Below are 17847 nucleotides of genomic sequence, written 5' to 3' on the forward strand. Positions count from 1 at the left end.
GCCAGGGGGGTATTTCGACTTTTATTTTGTCCCTCGTGTATTTTGGCATGTCAAGGGCACACAAGGGGAAGCGCTGCTCGTGGCCCGCCTTGCTGCCCGCCCCACGCCCCCACCCGACAGGGCGGGCAGAAGGAAACCCCCCATTCACAAGCCACACGTACACACAAGCCCCCTCCTCTCCTTCCGGACAGCAAGGAGGTGGCATCATCCCACCAAGCAGCGAAGCACTAGGGCTGTGTGTCACGGGGGTGGGGACAGTGAGGACATTTCCTATAGAAACAGATATTCCCAACCCCCCAACCCCCTTCACTCATGTCCACGGGGGCTCCAGCCCCCAGTCGATTAGTCAGTGAACTCTTGTCTCCCCCTGTGTCTCCACAGAGAGGCGTGAAGGGACGACTGGGGAAAGAGGAGCAGGGAAGAGAAGGACCCTGCTCCCACCCTCACTGCCCCCACCCCTTTCCCCCCCCACACCTTCAGCCCACTCTCCCCCCACCACACACAGCAAGAGGATGTTCTAGCTGGGAATCCGCTGATAGAAGTAGATGTAGCCCAGGTCCTTGGGGGGCTTCTCAGAAGCACAGACTTTCTGGTCGTTGTAGATCACCCACCTGCAACAGGCACAAGAGGAGCTCAGGAATGCCATTCTGTGGTTAAGACACAACTCCATTCCACCCACCTGCTCTCAGCCTCAACCCCCAAGAGCTCTGAAGAAACGGGAGGATGGGGATTGAAAGCAGTACCTCAGAATTCCCTTACACTGTGGAAATCCTTACCTGCCATCTTTCTTGATGTGACAAACATAATGTCCACACATAGTTGAAGTGCCCATGTGGCTGATGAAGGCAAACAGCTGATATTCTTGAAAGAAGGAGGGAAGAGAGGATTGTCAGGGAAAGAGGAAAGATATCTTAATCCCTAACACCCTTTGCAAGGCCCTCTCTAGAGAAGGATCACTGAAGGAAGCCCCGCTGGGTAGTAATTTAAAACTGGATCCCCATCAAGTGTGACTGTGAGTGGTCTTAAGGCCAAACATAGAGGGAAATAGGAGATGAAAACTTCCATTTAGCCTTCTCTCTTCCAACTTTTTATTTGGGCCACAGGTGCTGGATGAGTAAGGCACGGATTCCCCTTCCCCATGGCACCCAGCAGCCAAGCACCACCGGCACCAACTGTGTGCACAGACTGGAACTGTTTGTTCAGTGGGAACCAAATGGGCAAAAAAGCCTCCCCGAACCACTGGATAAAAGCACCACAGCCCTTCCTGTCTTTCACTTGATGGCACTTCCTCTGCCTCTCTTATTGGCTTCCAGGTAATCCTCACCCAGCCTGAAGGCTCCAGACTACTTTGCCATTCCTGCCCTCTCCCTCCCTGCTTCCACTTCTACAACCAGACCAGCTCTGTGACAGCTGCTGCTGCTAAAACCCGCAGTACTGCGTGGACCGGGAACAACTAAGTCATGTTGAGTTTGCACCCCAAACTCCACATGCCTATGGCCTGGAACTCACTTCCAGGCCCATCGCGCACTTTAGGACCCACGGGGACGGATTCAGAGATGGACTCGGCTGCTGAGCGCCCCTCTGAGATATCCATAGCAGCTTCTGCATCAAGGTCATCAATGTGACTAAAGATCCAATCCACAGCGCGCTCCAGACTGTTGTTCTGGAAGGAAGCAGAGAAGACAGTGAACTTGGGAATCCCTGTTCCCAGGAAAATCCTTGCATTCTGATGCCACCAGTGCTCTCACCGTGGCTCTGAGCGCCTTCATAGCCTGGTCCCGGGAGAAGCCCATGGAGACAATGGTGGCCACGCTGTCTTCTGAAGGAGGGTCTGGGCAGGCAATAGTTGATCCTGGTCCACTGGATCCAGGGAGAACTAATGGGTTAGCAAAGTCTGCAGCAGGAAACAGAACACAGCTCAGAGCAGTTAGATCTCACCAAGAGGGTACAGTCCAAGTCCAGACTACTTCAGTTTTCCACTGTGGTAGTAGGACAGAAGCACAACGGCCCAGAAGCATTAAACTTGACCATGGTCATGTGGCCTCATACCTGGATCATCCATATGTGACATGACCCAGTTCATGGCCGCCTCAACCCCGCTATTCCCTGTGTAATACACGGCTTTGCGGCAAGCATCCATGGGAAAGCCCATCTCCACCAGCTGGATAATCACCGACTCATCCAGCATGGGTGCTGTGGGAAGACAGAAGTTAGAGCCACCCACTCCCACCCATCCCTGCTGGCTCCATTTTGTCTCGTGTCACTCAGCCTCCAAAGCCACCACTTCCTGGCTTTATTTCACACCAAGTTCCATCTCTCTGCTTTTCTCAACCACCTTTCTTCTTCAGGAGAGCAGTCTCACACATAGGCAAAGAACAAAATGATTCAACCCATGAACTCAGGAGCACTGGCTCTTCCTAGGCTCCAAACCTGATCTCCCACCGCACTTTGTGAAAATTAAAAACTCCTACCAATTAAATTCTGTATAAATCCCAGCCCTGCCTCCTCTAAGTGCACCGGACATGCCACCCCCCCACCCCATCCTGCACAGAGCAGGAATCAACAAACCCCCTTGCATAACACCCTTGCATAACAGGCATGCAAGGGAGGCAGCTGGCAATCGCTGACAAAAGGACAGGGAAAGTCTGAGCAAGTGGGAAACTGCTAGCATGGGACACAAGGCAAGGAGAGCAAGGAGACGAGTCAGACATCAGGAAGAGAGGAGGAGAATCACTAACATGTCGGAGAGGAGAAGTGAGGGGAGCAGAAGGAGTCGTCGTCCTCGTTGCCATAGAACCCCAGGCTACCTTTGGGCTCATCTGGTGTCACCAGTGGGGGTGCGATGTCTGGCATTTCTTCTTCTCCATCCTGCAGCCCTGTTCCCTGCAGTGCAGAGATATCCAGCTCCTCTGGCATTTCAATGGAAACATCTGCAAGATATGGTCTTGCTCAGCCTCCATACAGGGACAGAAACAAAGGACTTGGCTGGGAGATCTGGAAGGGTAAGTCCCTGGGGATGCCTGCAGCAACTTTTGGGATAGTTACTTTCCACTTGGCAGTAATGACCACAACATCCATATGTGACTCCCAGTCACATATGCTCTGTACATCTCATCCTCCTTACCAAGCTTTTTGGGCACCCAGTCCAGACCGAAAGTGAACTTCTTGATCTGGATGACCAGATAATCTGGGAAAGAGGCGAACCGTGTCGTTCTGAAAGAGACACATAATATTTTTAAATACCTTGTCAGCAACGACTGAGGGCATGTAGCTGATTGAAGAAACCAGTGAGTAGGACAGAGCTATGTCCTGAGCAGAGTGGGGGGGGATACATCTATCTATGCAGCTCTTCTATGCTGAGTTTAAAGCTCCTCAAACACAGAACCATTTCTAAGGCAGAAGCCCTAACAAAATGAAATGGAATACAAATTCTGGGAATGAGAAAAATAGTACATATTCTCTACCTTTCAATCCTGTATTTTACAAGCCTGGTTAGACTTTGTTTAATTAAAAGTCTAACCTTAAGGTATGTAGAGGAAATAACATCGTTTATTAGATCAACAAATGCAACTGCAGGAACTGACAAGCTTCCAAGCACAAGAGCACTTTTTTGGATACAAAACTGCACCAGTGAATTTTAAGTTAACTGAATTTGATTAAACATTATTCAGTTAGATAATTTGAGAGAGAAAGTGTCTGGAATCTATGAAACAGAGGGGAATGTTTGTGAAGGGAGAAGCACCTGTGAGACAGATATTTTTTATCAGGTGATAGTTGCAACATACTGTAGAACTAATTTAAGCAACGGAAGTTTTTGAATACAACTCAGTAAACATTAAAACAAAATGTTACTCTTCAATGCAATCATTTTGTTTGTAGTATTGCTTAATAATGGAATATTTGTTAGAAAAACACTTCCAGCTCTTTGAGGACTTTCATTGCAAAAGAACACTCGGTAGCATCACAGCAGAAAGCTGCTAACATTTGTAATCTTCTCACTACAACTTTGCACTATTGCATGTGCTACAAGCAGTGAGAAAAATTAAAGCTGTTTTTTAAACCTTGCTACTAGCATTTAAGTGAGCATTCTTTAAAAGAACTCATGCATCTGTTACACTCAGTGTTCTGCTCAAATCTTAACAGTTGAAAACTTCAAGAAATTTTAGAGATGATGCAAGATCAGTGTCATCATACAGTCAAGTACTGATTCCAATGCTAAGTTTTAAATTTCCAGTAAAAGCCACTAGCTTTCTGGAGTATCACTGTATTTTCATAGCCCTTCAGCAACTGAAATCTGACAGTTAGGACTTCACTAGCACTGCTGTTCTGCCTGTGGAGGGCCACCACTCCAGCCCTGATGAACTGGTCCCCTCTCTGCTCCAGTGTTCTATGGGCCCAGTGTCTGGAGGACTACAAAGCTTCAGTAATGCTTCTTCCCCCCAAGCCACCACAGAAAGTTTCCAAAGATGCAGCTATGGACAGCTCATCACAGCCTAGCTGACACACACTTACTTGAGAGCCACAGACTTGGCCTGCAAGGCTGTGCTCCAGAAATCATCCACCTGCTCTGGAGCTCCATAGGCCTCTAGGCAGGAGCTGAAAGGCACCTTGGCTCGCACCAGCTCGGGCAGTGGCTGCTTCTCCTCCTCTGCCTGCCTCTTCTTCTCCTCATATTCCAGCAGTTCATCTAGAGAATACAGCAGAGGAGTCAAGGACCACCTCTAGGTACCTACAAAGTAACTGGTGTAAGCTACACCCAGAGGCAGAATAGGCCTGTAGATACTCGCTGTTGAGAACAGAGCACAACTTCCAGAGCACTGTTCTGCTACTGCAGTCACTCCTGTTTTGCTGCTGAATCACAGCCCAGCTTGTGGTGTCTGAGGGAAAGGCTCTAGAGGGACATCACCATGTCACACCACCTCTGAAGAAATCAGCCCAATCCCACAAAAGCAGGAGAAGGATCTGGCCTCAGAAGTGGCAAAAACGTCCCTTTCTCATTTAAGGAGTTCAGTAAGAATAGTACAATATACAAACACAGGGTTTGCTATTGTTCTGGTCTTGGCACATTACTGACCTTTGTTGAGTGCAGCATCCATGGGCACAGGCAGCTGCATAATATAGTCCACTCGCTGGGTGTATTTCACCTTTTCTGTGGCCAGGCACTTCAGCTTCTCCTCCACCAGAAAACGGAAGACCTCATTAGGGTTCTCCGAGCTGCGGCAGTTTCTCTAAAGAAGGAGAGATTAGAAGGACAGATGTAATATCAGAATGGCAGAAAAAAATGATCTGCAGTAACAGTGATGCCACAGAGGACATGGCTGAAGAGTATTCACTTCTGTGCCCAGTCCCCTGGAAAAGACAATAAAGAGGAAACTAAAGCCAGCTCTCTACTCCAGGAAGCCATGGCATTCCTGCTCCTAAAGAAGAAAGTTTACATCTACAGTTGTGCTGCTCCCAAAGATTTTTCCAAGGAATCAGTCCTGAAAACGTGGCCAAGCACCTCTCCTTCTCTGCCCTGGTAGGTGCTAGCTGGCCCGTTTCCCTGTGTTCTCTCCCTCTCTCTCTCTGCCAGCTTCTCACCTCCACTCCTCACCCCTTGCTGTGGGAAGAAAACCAAGCTGGACTCTTCCATGATTTGACAGATAGACTCAACCATTACCTCCACCATGTTGATGAAGTGCAGAAAGAATTCCTGGGCATCCTGCTGTCGGTTAGTGGAAAATTCTGGGTGCCCCTTTCCGATGAGGGACTTAAACATGCGTGGAGCAATGCCGTTTTGCATACCCTGCAAATAACAATATGGAAGAAGAAGGTGGTCATAATTTGCCAAGCATGTCCTGGCATGCAGCACTCTACTCTTAGCCATGCCTTTTTCAGCTGACAGGCCTTGGAACAAGCCTCAGCACATCTTCAGAAAGGGCTCTCCCTCCTTTGCCATGTCACACACACAATACCTCATGCAACACACACATCAAGAGGATGCTGAATCCAAGCCTCACCTTCTGATCAGGCTGCTGCTCCCCATCTGCAGAAGCTGGCCTTGAATACTCCCCAGAAAGCAGTCCATGGCCCAGTTTGGCTCTGGAATAACAAAAAGTCAGTGTTAGTATCAATGTTTCTTCAATCTCACATGCTCCAGGACCACATCAACCCATCCAGCTTTAACACTGCCATGGGCTGTCAGTCTCACAGATAGGAGCTTTCACTGCTGCACCAGACAAGATAATCTTATTGTGGTTTGCTCTCTGGCCCCAGGAGACATGCTGACTTCAAGGTTACCAGGGCTTTTGGGTGCCAATCTCAACCACTGCTTGCACACTGAGTAGAACATGAAGGAACAGCTGGTGCTGAGGCACACAGCAGCTGCGCAAAAGCCAAGCCGAGCTGCAGCCTGACGTGGGGAATGGAGCAGTGTCTGACTGTGCAGGAGACAACAGGGCACAGAGAAATTGTCTGAGCCAGAAATAGCACTGCTGTGAGCAGACTGATCACGTTTTCCCAGAGGAAAGACTGACTGCATGAGGCACTTAATGGACAACAGTATGAGTTCAGCGATTTCCTCCTAATGCCCACACTCTCCTGCGATTCCATTTCACTTCAGTCCTTCCCCACCATTACTGCCATTTGTCTGGAACCAAACCTTACCAATTCCTCCCTTTGTCCAGGCAATAGTCTTTCTGGCTGCCTCACTTTAATCCCCTCCCAGTGACACCTCAGTAACACTCCAGGCTGCCCAAATTTAGAATCCTCTCGTGCCACTGAAATCCCTTTTCACAAGTGCTACATTCCATTCCTCCACCCCAAACTTCCCCATGCTGCTTTCTTGTTTGAGAGCAGCTGTAGCACAGATTTCATGTATTTAAAATACAAACCCCTCTGAAATCTTGTGTTCCTCCTTCTGCATATTCTCCTGCACAGTATCTCTTGAGGGAAACCTCCTTAAGCATACATAAATGATCCATTGAGAATAAAGCTGCCAAAATCTATGTATCCCCTTGCTCTTTGTCATCTCCCTCCATTGTAAACTGCAGGCCCCTTTTTGCTGTTATGCAGACAGAAGCTGCCTCCCAGAAATTCCCCCAGTTTAACAGGCATAACACACATAATACATTTCAGAGCCTCTCAAGGACAGTGGGTGCACTCTGTCCTCTCCACCTAGGGCATTCAGCTGAACCTTCTTGGCTTAGATCTTTATTGATCACTGAGGATCAGTGTCTCTTGTGACAGGCATGGAAAAAGGGGCGAGGCTTGAGGAAGAACCCTGGAGCAAAGCAGCACAGAGTGGATGCATCCAGGCAACCTCAGCCTTCCTTCTCTCACCAAAACTCTACGTACACTTGTGTGCTGAAGTCCTGGGTGGGGTCTGAAGGTGCACTTTGGAATATCTTCTCCAGCTTTTCCACGTACCTGCAGAGCAAAACGGAGCAATCTAAGGGACATGCGGGTTTATCTAGCAAAAATGCAGTTCTGAGTATTACTGCAACAGAAGCTCCTAGCTCTAGGAGACCTTTGTACTGATCCCAGCCTAATGGAAAGGAGTGATTATGCTCACTTACTTTCTCTGGAAGTCTGGGATACTGAACAGCACCTGCATCACAGAATTGAGGTAGCAACTGTTGCCCAGGTTACGGATACCAGTGTACCCAGGCCCATAGAGGGGCTTGAGTTGAACGCCAGACTCCTGGATGAGCTCCCACTCCCCAATGCGCTGGTTCATGTCTATTTCCAGTTCTGTCATTGTCTTGTCTGTCTGCAGAGGGAAAGAACAGGAAAAATCCTCAAAGAAGACTCAAGAAAACATCGGAGGTGTGAAAAGTGCAATGCTGTAGAGAAACAGTCAAATCCATTCTGTTTTATTCTGTAAGTAGAGGAGGAATAAACAAGAATTATTTCCATATATATGAACACTAGGGACAGAAAGAAGAAGGAAAAGAAATATGGGAGAAACCTGAACCATTCACCATAAAGAGGCATGGAAACCATACACTAACCAAAAAAGCTGAGCACCTGGGAGCCTCCCTGACCATAGTACTGACACATAACCCCAAGGAAATAAACCTGAGGGACATGAAAGAAAGGCAAAAAAGGCAATCAAAGAAGAGAGGCAGATGAGACAACTCTCTGTGTGACAAAACCCAGGCCTTCTCAACCAGGAATGGTTCTGCATAGCCACAGAAAGCTGGAATCCAGCTAAGACATCTCAGAGCTGCTTCTCTCTCCCTCTGGTCCTATGGAGGACACCACTTCCTCCTCACCTTCTGCATCTTGAGCATGTCAATCCCAAAGTGTGCCAGGTGCTCTGCCAGGTTGGGATCCAACACCATGTCATCCTCGTCATAGGAGTACACATCTATGCAGGAAAACAGAAAAAAGAGAAACTTATATTAACCTGTGATCTCAAATTCACAGCTGGATGAAGAGAGTTTGACAAACTTAGCAGTTGGGGTTTCTGCCCTTTCTCAGCAGATGTGACAGATGGAATATTGAGATTCCTCCACAAAATGTGACAAGACAACTTTGTCACTGATCAGGGTACAGAGGTATACTTATGCCTGGAGTAAGGAAAGTGGGTTACTGTGCCATATACTTACTCTCTGCTCAGGATTTGGACACACAATTCTTTGATAAACACCCCACCACAGAAAATCAGATGGCAATCTGGATAACTATTCTAAAACCTTCCAATTACAAGGGAGGGGCAGAGGAAGGCAGGGTTTTATCAGCCCTTTCTTTGCCTCACACAAAAAGCAGGTCAGAGTGGGAAAGTTCACAATGGGATGACACTGCATGTTCCAGGTCACAAGATGGCCAGCACCACCCTAACAGCTGGAGAAGATTTGCACCAGCCTGAGTGGTGCCTGGCATCCTTAACCCTGGGAGGATCCCCCTTCTCACCAGCCCCATCAGGAGTAATTGTTCCCAGTTTCACAGCCAGCGGGTAGCCGGTTTCTCGGTAGTGCTCGACTGCGTGATTGTTGCCACCACTGCCATCAAAGTAGCGCCGACCACAGAGGATGGCTCCGTCAGTCATGTTCAGCCACAGGTTCTCCTTCATGTCACACTTGCTGCATTTCCAGCCACTGTTGGCAAGGAACAGAGGAAAAGAGGTCAGAGTGAAAACCTCTGGGTTCTTCTTCCCATGCCATTACTGCCCACTGCAGTATCCATAGTATAAGTGATCTCATTCTTTTTTTACTACAAAACACTGAGCATCCTGAAATACCCTGGTGTGCCACCTCCCCTGAATTTACTATGACAAGGCACAGTCAGAGACTCACAGAATCAGTCTCATCTGCTGCTACAGTCCAGCACAAGAGAGGGTCTGGGACACAGGGTGACACAGCTGGTTCCAGCACTATGCTCACCATGGTGGGATGCGGACATCGTTCTGAAGCTGCTGCAGGGAGAAAGCGTGTTTGGAAACACGGCGAACCTCCCCATCCCAAGCCTGCACCTCCTGCTTCCGTGAGGCTGAGTCTGCTGTCAGGATGGCCTCAATCGCACTGGCAATCTGGAATTGGGACAGCAGGAAAAAGCATGAAGGGCTGCCCTACCATGGTAAGGGTACAAGAAGCGCTTTTGGGAGCTTCAGTCACACACAAGCCAGGACTCTGTAATATATAGCACTGTGTAAGTACAGAACAATCATGCTGAGTGCCAGCTGAGACTTCACAGCAGCTCTGCAGGATCCCTTTCACAGGGCAGTTTACTTCTCTGTAATGAGAAAGGAAACTTTCTCATTTCTTTCCTCAACCGTAAACACAGCCCTCCACCCACACATACCCTGTCTTTGACCATGTCTGGTAGTCCCTCCAGCCCATCACGTGGAATATCCAAATGGTCTGGGAAAATTACTATTTTTACATCTTCGTCATATTCAAACTTTTCTTCCGTGATGTCAAATCCACCTTCTACACCTAGAAGAAGAAAAAACATTGTGGTAATAGATGAAACCAAAGAGCTTGAAAAGCTTCTTTCCCCAGAGCTTACATGAAATAAGGCACCATGACTCAGACAAAGATCTAAATCAGTGATCCACAATCTTACTTCCACTTCTGGATCCCAGCATTTCTGCTGGCAGCGTAGACTTCACAGGAACAATTACAAGCCTAGTGACAATAGGTTTATTTTTCCCAGCTCTTTGAACAGATGCTTAAAAAGAATCTCCAGACCCTGACTACAACAGGAAGAAAACCAAACCTGCTTTAGAGAGGCATGGGCTAGAACAGAGCCAAGATAAAGCACTGCTGTTCATCCTTCACCAGAATACTCAAGACAATGAATGGAGACGTGCATGAAGAGATCATATTGTAACCCAAGGCAAAGGTCAGGTCTACCAGCATCGTTAAGAAGCCTGCCTCTCTTTCTTGCCTTTTCCAGAAAGGACAGTTTCAGAGTCCTGCACTCAAGCAAGAAGAACTAGGAGCTCCTCTGGAACAAGAATATCCAAAATTGCAGAAAGAGTCTTGGCAAGGGTATAGTGATGGTAGTTTCTATGCCCACCTAGCTGTGCTTTCCAGAGGTTGCAACAGAAATGGGAGATCCATACATAAAAGGTTATGTGCCAGTTGTAAAGAGTCATCATGGATGCTCACCAAAACATCTGCAGTTTTTGCAGATTCCCTCATCTACAGTTTTTGAACTTTGTAGGTACTCAGAGGAAAACTCTGTTCTCCAGGCATTCACATCCTACATCCCAAAAGGAAACAGGCAGATGACACATGGCTTACTAGCAGCCTAAACCCCCTGTTGCTTCTAAACTGAATTTCCTTTATTTCCAGAAAAACTGCATGCTGTGACTGCAATAATCTCTGCAATAAATATCTGAACGTCTGCAGCTGCAACAAATCTCTGAAGGGAATAAAGCTTTTGCTGTTCAGTGCCTCTGCCTCAAGAATCCTGTGTCCACACAGCTCTGGTAACCACTACTGCATTTCCTTAAAACATTATTGTCAAAAATACCTGGTCCCATGGTATCTCCTGCAAGTCCCTCCTTAGATGCCTACAATTTTTACACTGTGCACAAACTGCTATGTATGAATACAAGGATTTTAGAAAACAGACATCAGCATCATACAACAACACATCTAGATAATCCTCTTCTGTGCCTCCTCACCCCAGAAATTTCCTGTCTCCACTTCATAGAGTAAAGCAATACACAATCCCCCAGGGCATTACACAATTCCTGAACCCTAAACAAACTAAACCAGACTGGTGAGGTCCCCTCAGGTGGTTACAAGAACCTTCTGAGGCTCCAGACGAGGAACAGGGTCAAGAGCCTCCAGCTTGCCCTGAGGTTCACTGCCTCCCTTTCCATGGTGGTACCTAAGCACTATACACCACAGAAGTCCAACAACCAACATGCAGGCAACAGGAGGCAAGCATTGCAGATTTTTTTCCTCATAGAGAGGGGAAAGTGAGGTACAGAGAGACCAAGGGCTACGTTTGCAGCCAATGACATTTTGTTCCCAGATTTTTCTAGTACTTAAAAAAAAAAAAATCTATCATGTCAGGATTAACTAAACTACCATAGTTCAGCTAAAAGAAAGACAAAAAAATACCTTCTCCTGAACTTAAAACCACTGTCTCACAGGGCTAATCCTTTCTTTTATTCTCTCCTGTTCCATTCCCACCACAAAGCTGTTATCACAGGCAGGTATTTGCTGACCCACTGACAACACTTGTTAGCAAAACCTTCACAGGAGTCAGGGTGCAGAAATAATTCTTAATACAGACTGGGCCTCATCTCTCCTAAAGCAGCATAATCATATACATAGAAGCACTGGCTACCTGAAGAAAGATATTCCAGTCTCAATTTTGCTAGAAGTGATTTTTGGGGCTCTAATCAGCTCACCAGCAAAACAGGGAGCAGCTGACACTCTTAATAGTGGTGTTTGTGCTCTGGCAGCAGAGGAGTCACCAGGTGTCTACACTGGGGAAAAAGTGAGCCAAAACCAAGATGTTCACGGTCCAGATTCTGGATTTCCCTCTAGTGGTCAGCTTCCAGCAAGCCAAGAACCTGTTACTGCTACAAATGTGGCTGTCCTTTGCTTTATGTGTCTTCATAATGGCTCAGAAATTACCAGCTGAGACTGCTCCAAATAAGCAGCATCTCCACTGACAGCCTTCTCAGTCGGTGAAAGACAATGGAACACCAGCCCTGTTCTTCCAAAGAGGGAAGATTTTTAATATTTTAAATGCTTTATTGTTCACATATATTTCTTCCAGTATCAGCCTTACAAGAACTATTGAGCCAAAAATGTTAATGCAGCATTTCCCATAAATTTCTTCCCCATCTATATCAATAATACCAGTTCAATATGTGAGGAATTAAAAAAATGGTTTATCTGTCAGGAGCTTCAAACTTACTTTTCTCAGACTTATACGCTTTCTCAAACTTAATTCAGCCCCACGATGGGCACATTGTGTTTATACAACAGTCCCAGTCTAGTTATCCCCACACCAAGCTGAGCCAGCCATGCAGAGTCAGGGCAGAGGACACAAAACTTATTTATCCAAGGAAAACAAGATGCAACTTTGGACACAGAGCACAACTACCACCTTAATGACTGCTCTACAGAAACTGCTCACCTGAGACATACTGGAAAACATGAACTGTGCATTTGGCCAGGGACACTAGCCCAGGAGAGTGAAGGCAAAAGAGATGAGCCAGGCAGCTCCAGAGGGCTGGCTGAACACAAGGACCACACAGTACACAGGTGCTTCCTTACCAATAGCCAAGCGAGTTGGTTTCTTCCTCGGGGGGTCCCCAGCACTGGAGTTGGTGTCTTCTTCCTTCTGTGGCGTTGAGAAGAAATAGGGAAATAAGAATTAGGTGGACAGCCATGCTGTGGCAAGCCTTAGGGATTGAAACCAATCTACTCTGAAAACAGAAAGAAATCAGGCAGAAATGTAATAGGCAATCCACATAACAATTCAACACAAGCAGAACTGAAGCACTGGTGTCCCTTAATTCACCAGGAAAAAGATGAGTTGTATCTGAGGAGAGAAAATTGCATGTCTGATTGCATACAGAGACACAACCCAGCTTTCCATTTCAGAGTAAGTTTAAGGGTACCTATTTTTATTTTTTACCAGTTTACGTGTTCTTTTGAGGTGCAGGTAGACCCGCTGGCCTGTTTTCTGATAGTGCTTTTCCACATACTGCTTCCCAAAGCCCAGGAACGTGTTCATGCAGATATACAAGCCGCCATCTGACTCCTGGAAGGAAGGAGGGACAAAACTGAAGGGAGGTGGTAAAGAATGCCATTCCAGCTGCTAGGATAGGCATGGAAGACTAGTCATTATTCATTAAATAATGGAACAGCTCATTCCTACATACCAGCCATGAGTAGCTAGTAAGAAATAGGATGGCAAGCCCCAGCCTGGCTGTCCCAGAAGAACAGGTACTCCTGTCATGATGATGTATTAAAAAAACTATTTGCCTGTTCATTTGTGGCAGGATGCTACCAAATCAGGAAAGCCTGAGCTTCCACAGGAGTTTATCTTGTAAAAGGCCCTTAGCATGCACAGTTCAGAAGTTCAGAGCATGGTCCAGTCATTACCAGCAGAACTGTGGCACCCTGTCCAAACGCATGACTCCCAGTGCCATAGGGAATGCTGCCAAGCTACAGTGTGAGGAAGGTGAACAGACCACTGTTTACTTTTGCTGTTGTGTTCAAAAGCCTGTGAGCAGCTTGGAAACGGATACAGAATGTGCCCCCACCATCCCCGGCAGCTGGAAAACACCACACTCATTCAGCAGGTACCCTTTTCAAACTGAAGGGGCAGGGGACCCAAATGCAGAGGCTGGAAAGGAGAGAAACCACGAAGAAGCTCTTAGAAGCTTCTGGGACTGAGTCAGAGTGGGCAGTGCATGGTCCGACATCACTGTGGAGCTCGGGGAGGGAAAGGGGGCCAGGATGCCATGTGCCGCTTCCTCCAAGGACCCGTATCTGCAGCCCATTTCTGCTGGGCTGGGGCTAAGCCCGGAAGGGCGCCCGCTGAGATGCCCACGGGGGACCTCGCCCTCCCGCCACCTTCCCCCCGCCCGGTCCGCTTAGGCCGGGCGGTGGTAGCGCAGGAAGCGCAAGGATGCCGGCGGGGTGGAGACGGCTGGAGAAAGGACCACTGCCATCTTAATGACAGAGCACCGCCTCGCCCCCCGCCTGCCGGGCCACTCCGCGCGGCGAGGCCGGGGGGAGAGGCTCAGAACCGGGCAGGGCGGGAACCCCGGCCCGCCCCACTCCGCCTAGGGCGGGCCCGGGACCCGCCCCGACCCCCCGTCCCCCCGCCGGACTACAAGTCCTGGCGAGGCCCGGCACGGAGGATTCGGGCCGGGGGCACTCGCTCTCCAGGGGCTGTGGGAGGGCCGGGCCGCCGCTGATCGGGGCGAGCGCCCTGCCCACGCCCGCCCCAGTCCCAGAACTACAGCCCCCAGCGCGCCGCGGTCGGGCGGGGCGCGCCGCGGGGCACGCCGGGCGCTGTAGTCCACGAGGGCCCCACGCGCCGCACGGGAGCGGCCGCCGCGGCCACCGGGGAACCACAAGTCCCGTGAGGCCCCGCGCGGGCGGCGCCCCGGCGGGCGGCGGGGTGGGAGCCGGCCGCGGTGGGAGCAGCCCGGGAGGGCGGGCCGGCCGGCGGCGGGGCGCGCTTACCGGCGTGTCGAAGGAGAAAGCGCACTCGTCCTTGTGGACGCGGTCGCCAGCCTTGGGCACCCGGATGGACGGCAACACCGACAGCAGCGCCTCGCTCAGCTCCGCCATGACAGCGGCTCACCGCGGCACCGCCCACAGCCCCGCCCCGCCCAATCGCAGCCCAGCGCAGTCAGGAGGGTTCTAGCCAATCGGCAGCGAGGCTGAAGGGCGGGCTCGCGGTGCCGACCCGCTGTCTGGCCCAATCGCAGCCGCCCTCCGGCCATCACGGGAGGCGGTGCCGTTCTTCTCGACCAATAGTGACGCAGTGAGGGTGAGGGGGCGGGTCTGTCCCCGAAGATTGACAGCGGGGCGAGGCGGGACGTGACGGGCGGGGACTGCGGAGCCGACGGGCTGGAGGGGCGGGGAGATGGGCGCGGCGCCTCTAGCCCCGCCCCCGAGGAGCGGCCAATGGGCGGCGGCACCGCCCGGCGCGCGGGAGATTTGAACGGCGCGTCTGACCCGGCCGGGGCGCAGTGCGGCCGCCGCCGCCATGGGGGTCTCCGGCAGCGTCCCCGCCACTCCGGATGCACCCCGCAACAAGCACCTGGCGCACGTCAGCGACCCCCGCTCCCCCACCGCCGGCATCCTGCGCACTCCCATCGAGGTAGGCGCCCTCCTGCCACCGCCGCTCCCCCCTGTGCGGCTCCGGCCTGCCGCCCCCACGGCTGCCATCTCCGCAGGTGGTGAGTTCCCCGGCGGGCAGCCCGCAGCCCAGCCCCGCCGAGCCGCCGGCGGGCCCTGGCCAGGAGCGGGACCCTCGGTCGCCCACGCCCGGCATCTCCCGCACGCCCATGAGAGCTGTGTCGAGTGGTGAGTGAGGCCGCCGTGGGTGCGGGAGTGGGCGTGCTGAGGGGCTGCTCGACTCAGCGGCTCACCCCGTCCCCCTCTGTCCCCGGCAGACAGCGTGGACTGCCTGGTGAAGCAGCTGAGCGAGGCGTTCGGGGCCGAGCCCGTGGCCCTGGAGCCGGCGCCTCCGGGAGCTCCGGGCCCCGCCGAGGAGCCGGCCCGGCGGAGCTCGCTGCCCGCGGGCGGAGAGGCGGAGAGGCTGCCCTCTCCCAGCACGGCCCCGGCCCGGCCCGCTCGCCCTGCCGGGCACGGCTTCTCCTCGGGTAAGTGCTCGGCGCGGGGTGACAGGGCTCCGTGTGGCCGCAGAGCTGCGCAGAGCCAGGGCTCCGAGCGAGTCGGGGCTCTCGGCAACCTCTGGTTCGGGTGTCTTGTGCAGGCTTGCTCTGGGACAGAGCCTGTCCCTATCCCTCAGTTCGACCGTGTCCCACCGCCTGGGGACTCTGCAGCCGGGAGACCCCTTTGGGAGCTCTTGTGCTGTCGAACCGATTTCTGTTCAGAGTTGAAAGTCAAAATGAAGTGGCATATGACAGCTCTTCCCCTCTCTGAGATGGGTTTGTGGCTGTGGAGACCTATTCAGAGGGACCTTTCAGTTTCTCCTCGGGCAGAGCTGGGGAGCAAGGGTGGGAAGCACATCTCTGTGGTAAGGCTGAGGGGTGCTGAGAGACTTTGATACACACTGTGCTTCAGAAAGCTCTGTGCTGAGCATCTCTCCTAGGAGGAGCAGCTGAGAACTGGGACTGTTCAGCCTGGAGAGGAAAATGCTTAGGGGGTATCTTATGAATAGATACAAATACCTGAATGGTGTATATATACATATATAGATATAAGGAAGGGAGAGCCAGGCTCTTTTCAGTGGTGCCCAGTGATGGGCCAGAGCCAATGGGGAGAGAATAGAACACAGGAAGCTCCTGAATATCAGGAAACACACTTTTTTTTTCCACTGTGACGGTGACAAAGCATTGGAGCAGATTGCAGAATCTCTATTCTTTGAGATATCCAAGAGACTCCTGGACAATGGGCTCTAGTGGCCCTGCTGAAGCAGGTCCTGGAGCTCCCTTCCAAATTCAACCTCCCCGTGATCCCTTTGCCTTGAAGCCCTTGGGTAAGTTTTTGCTATACAGGCAAGCAAGCTGGATCATAAAGGCCAGGAGGCATTTAAAATCCAGGACCTTCAAGCCTTATCATGGTGCACTGATGTGTTTCCTTCTGTCAACTAGTGAGCAAGCCCGTAAGACACAAGCCTAACAACAAATTCATGGTGACGTCTGGAGGAACTGGCCGCTCTCCCCTCAGCATTTTACAAGATGATAATTCTCCCAGTGCTCCTGCCCCTCGCCAGGTAAAGCTTCATGGGTCGTACTGAGGGAGGGAGATTGGGAAAAAAAAAAAAAAACCAAATCCTTCAATTTCTGTATCTTGTAGGGCCCCTACAAGTTTAGACTTGTTGTTTCCAAGGCCTGTAGAGCCTAGTGACTTCATAAATGTTTTTCAGTGGGTCAGTCTTGTCCCTAAATGCCTCCAAGTCTCGTTCAATATCTGTCTTTAGCCTTACCACGATATTGCCAATTTCAGTGCATTCTTTCTCTTTAGGCTGTAGAAAAAGGTCCTGTCACTCTTGTACATTGTTGCAAGAGAGCCCAAGCTGAATGGCTGAAAATAGGCTACATATTCCACAGAGAATTATCTAACCCTCAATTAACTTGTGCTTTACACTCTGTGTTTGGGTTTTTTATTTCTCTAGGGCAAGAGGCATGTGTTGGGAGAGAACCTTGGGGAGAAGAAGGAAGTGACAGTGGATCTGAGCAGGAGCCTTAAATCTGGGAACTGTGCTTGGAGTGACTTGAACAAAGAGAACCAACAGTGTCCTTTTGTGGAGAACTAGGGAGTTCTGTTTTCAAGATCTTGCTGTAATTTGCTCCTATGTTTTGAGAGTTTTCTAGCAGGGAGAAATCCTGCAATAGACTGAAACTCCAGAGCAGTGGTCACATTTCTCACCTATCTTTTTTGGGGAAAGATCTCTCCCTCCCCTTCCTAGCTTATCATGTTTTATGTTCAGCACAGACTTTGTCTCTTCTCTTGTATATCAGCTGTATTGATTTTTCCATAGAGTTTCTATCTCCAGTAAATAAATTTGTGTTCAACCTTTGCTGACTATATGTCCTGATAGGACAGCAGACGTCCCCTGCTTACTTAGCACAATATTTTCTTTGTGACAAGGGTTCTGGAACAAATAGTTCAGCGTTCCATTAGCCTGGAGACCGCCCTGTCCCCTGCCTGCGGCGTGCTGAAGGGTGTGGCCTTGAAT

General features: G+C 50.3%; 2 protein-coding genes across 3 annotated transcripts; one reads left to right on the forward strand and one right to left on the reverse strand.

Annotated features, from left to right (window-relative positions):
* Positions 1-8: 8 nt before the first annotated feature.
* Positions 9-14816, reverse strand: USP5 (ubiquitin specific peptidase 5). Of its 2 annotated transcripts, none has more exons than XM_085068442.1 (20): positions 14658-14816; positions 13096-13221; positions 12732-12798; positions 9784-9917; positions 9366-9511; positions 8896-9080; positions 8256-8350; positions 7557-7750; positions 7336-7407; positions 6000-6081; positions 5660-5785; positions 5075-5228; positions 4513-4687; positions 3125-3213; positions 2808-2930; positions 2050-2193; positions 1749-1894; positions 1510-1663; positions 777-861; positions 9-611 (listed from the first exon to the last, which is right to left on the reverse strand). In XM_085068442.1, exons 1-20 carry the CDS (start codon positions 14763-14765, stop codon positions 518-520), a joined length of 2499 nt encoding a protein of 832 aa, XP_084924568.1. In that variant the 5' UTR covers positions 14766-14816; the 3' UTR covers positions 9-517. The 2 variants fall into 2 exon arrangements, with proteins under 2 accessions (XP_084924568.1, XP_084924562.1); XM_085068436.1 differs by having other exon boundaries at positions 2739-2930.
* Positions 14817-14944: 128 nt separating this feature from the next.
* Positions 14945-17688, forward strand: CDCA3 (cell division cycle associated 3). The gene is made up of 5 exons (XM_085068616.1): positions 14945-15300; positions 15377-15506; positions 15596-15805; positions 16760-16881; positions 17284-17688. The coding sequence occupies exons 1-5, from the start codon at positions 15187-15189 to the stop codon at positions 17422-17424; spliced, it is 717 nt and encodes a 238-aa protein (XP_084924742.1). The 5' UTR covers positions 14945-15186; the 3' UTR covers positions 17425-17688.
* Positions 17689-17847: the final 159 nt, after the last annotated feature.

Source organism: Lichenostomus cassidix, chromosome 1, assembly GCF_008360975.1.
Source record: "Lichenostomus cassidix isolate B80296 chromosome 1, HeHo_3.0, whole genome shotgun sequence".
In the NCBI taxonomy this organism is placed as follows: domain Eukaryota; kingdom Metazoa; phylum Chordata; class Aves; order Passeriformes; family Meliphagidae; genus Lichenostomus; species Lichenostomus cassidix.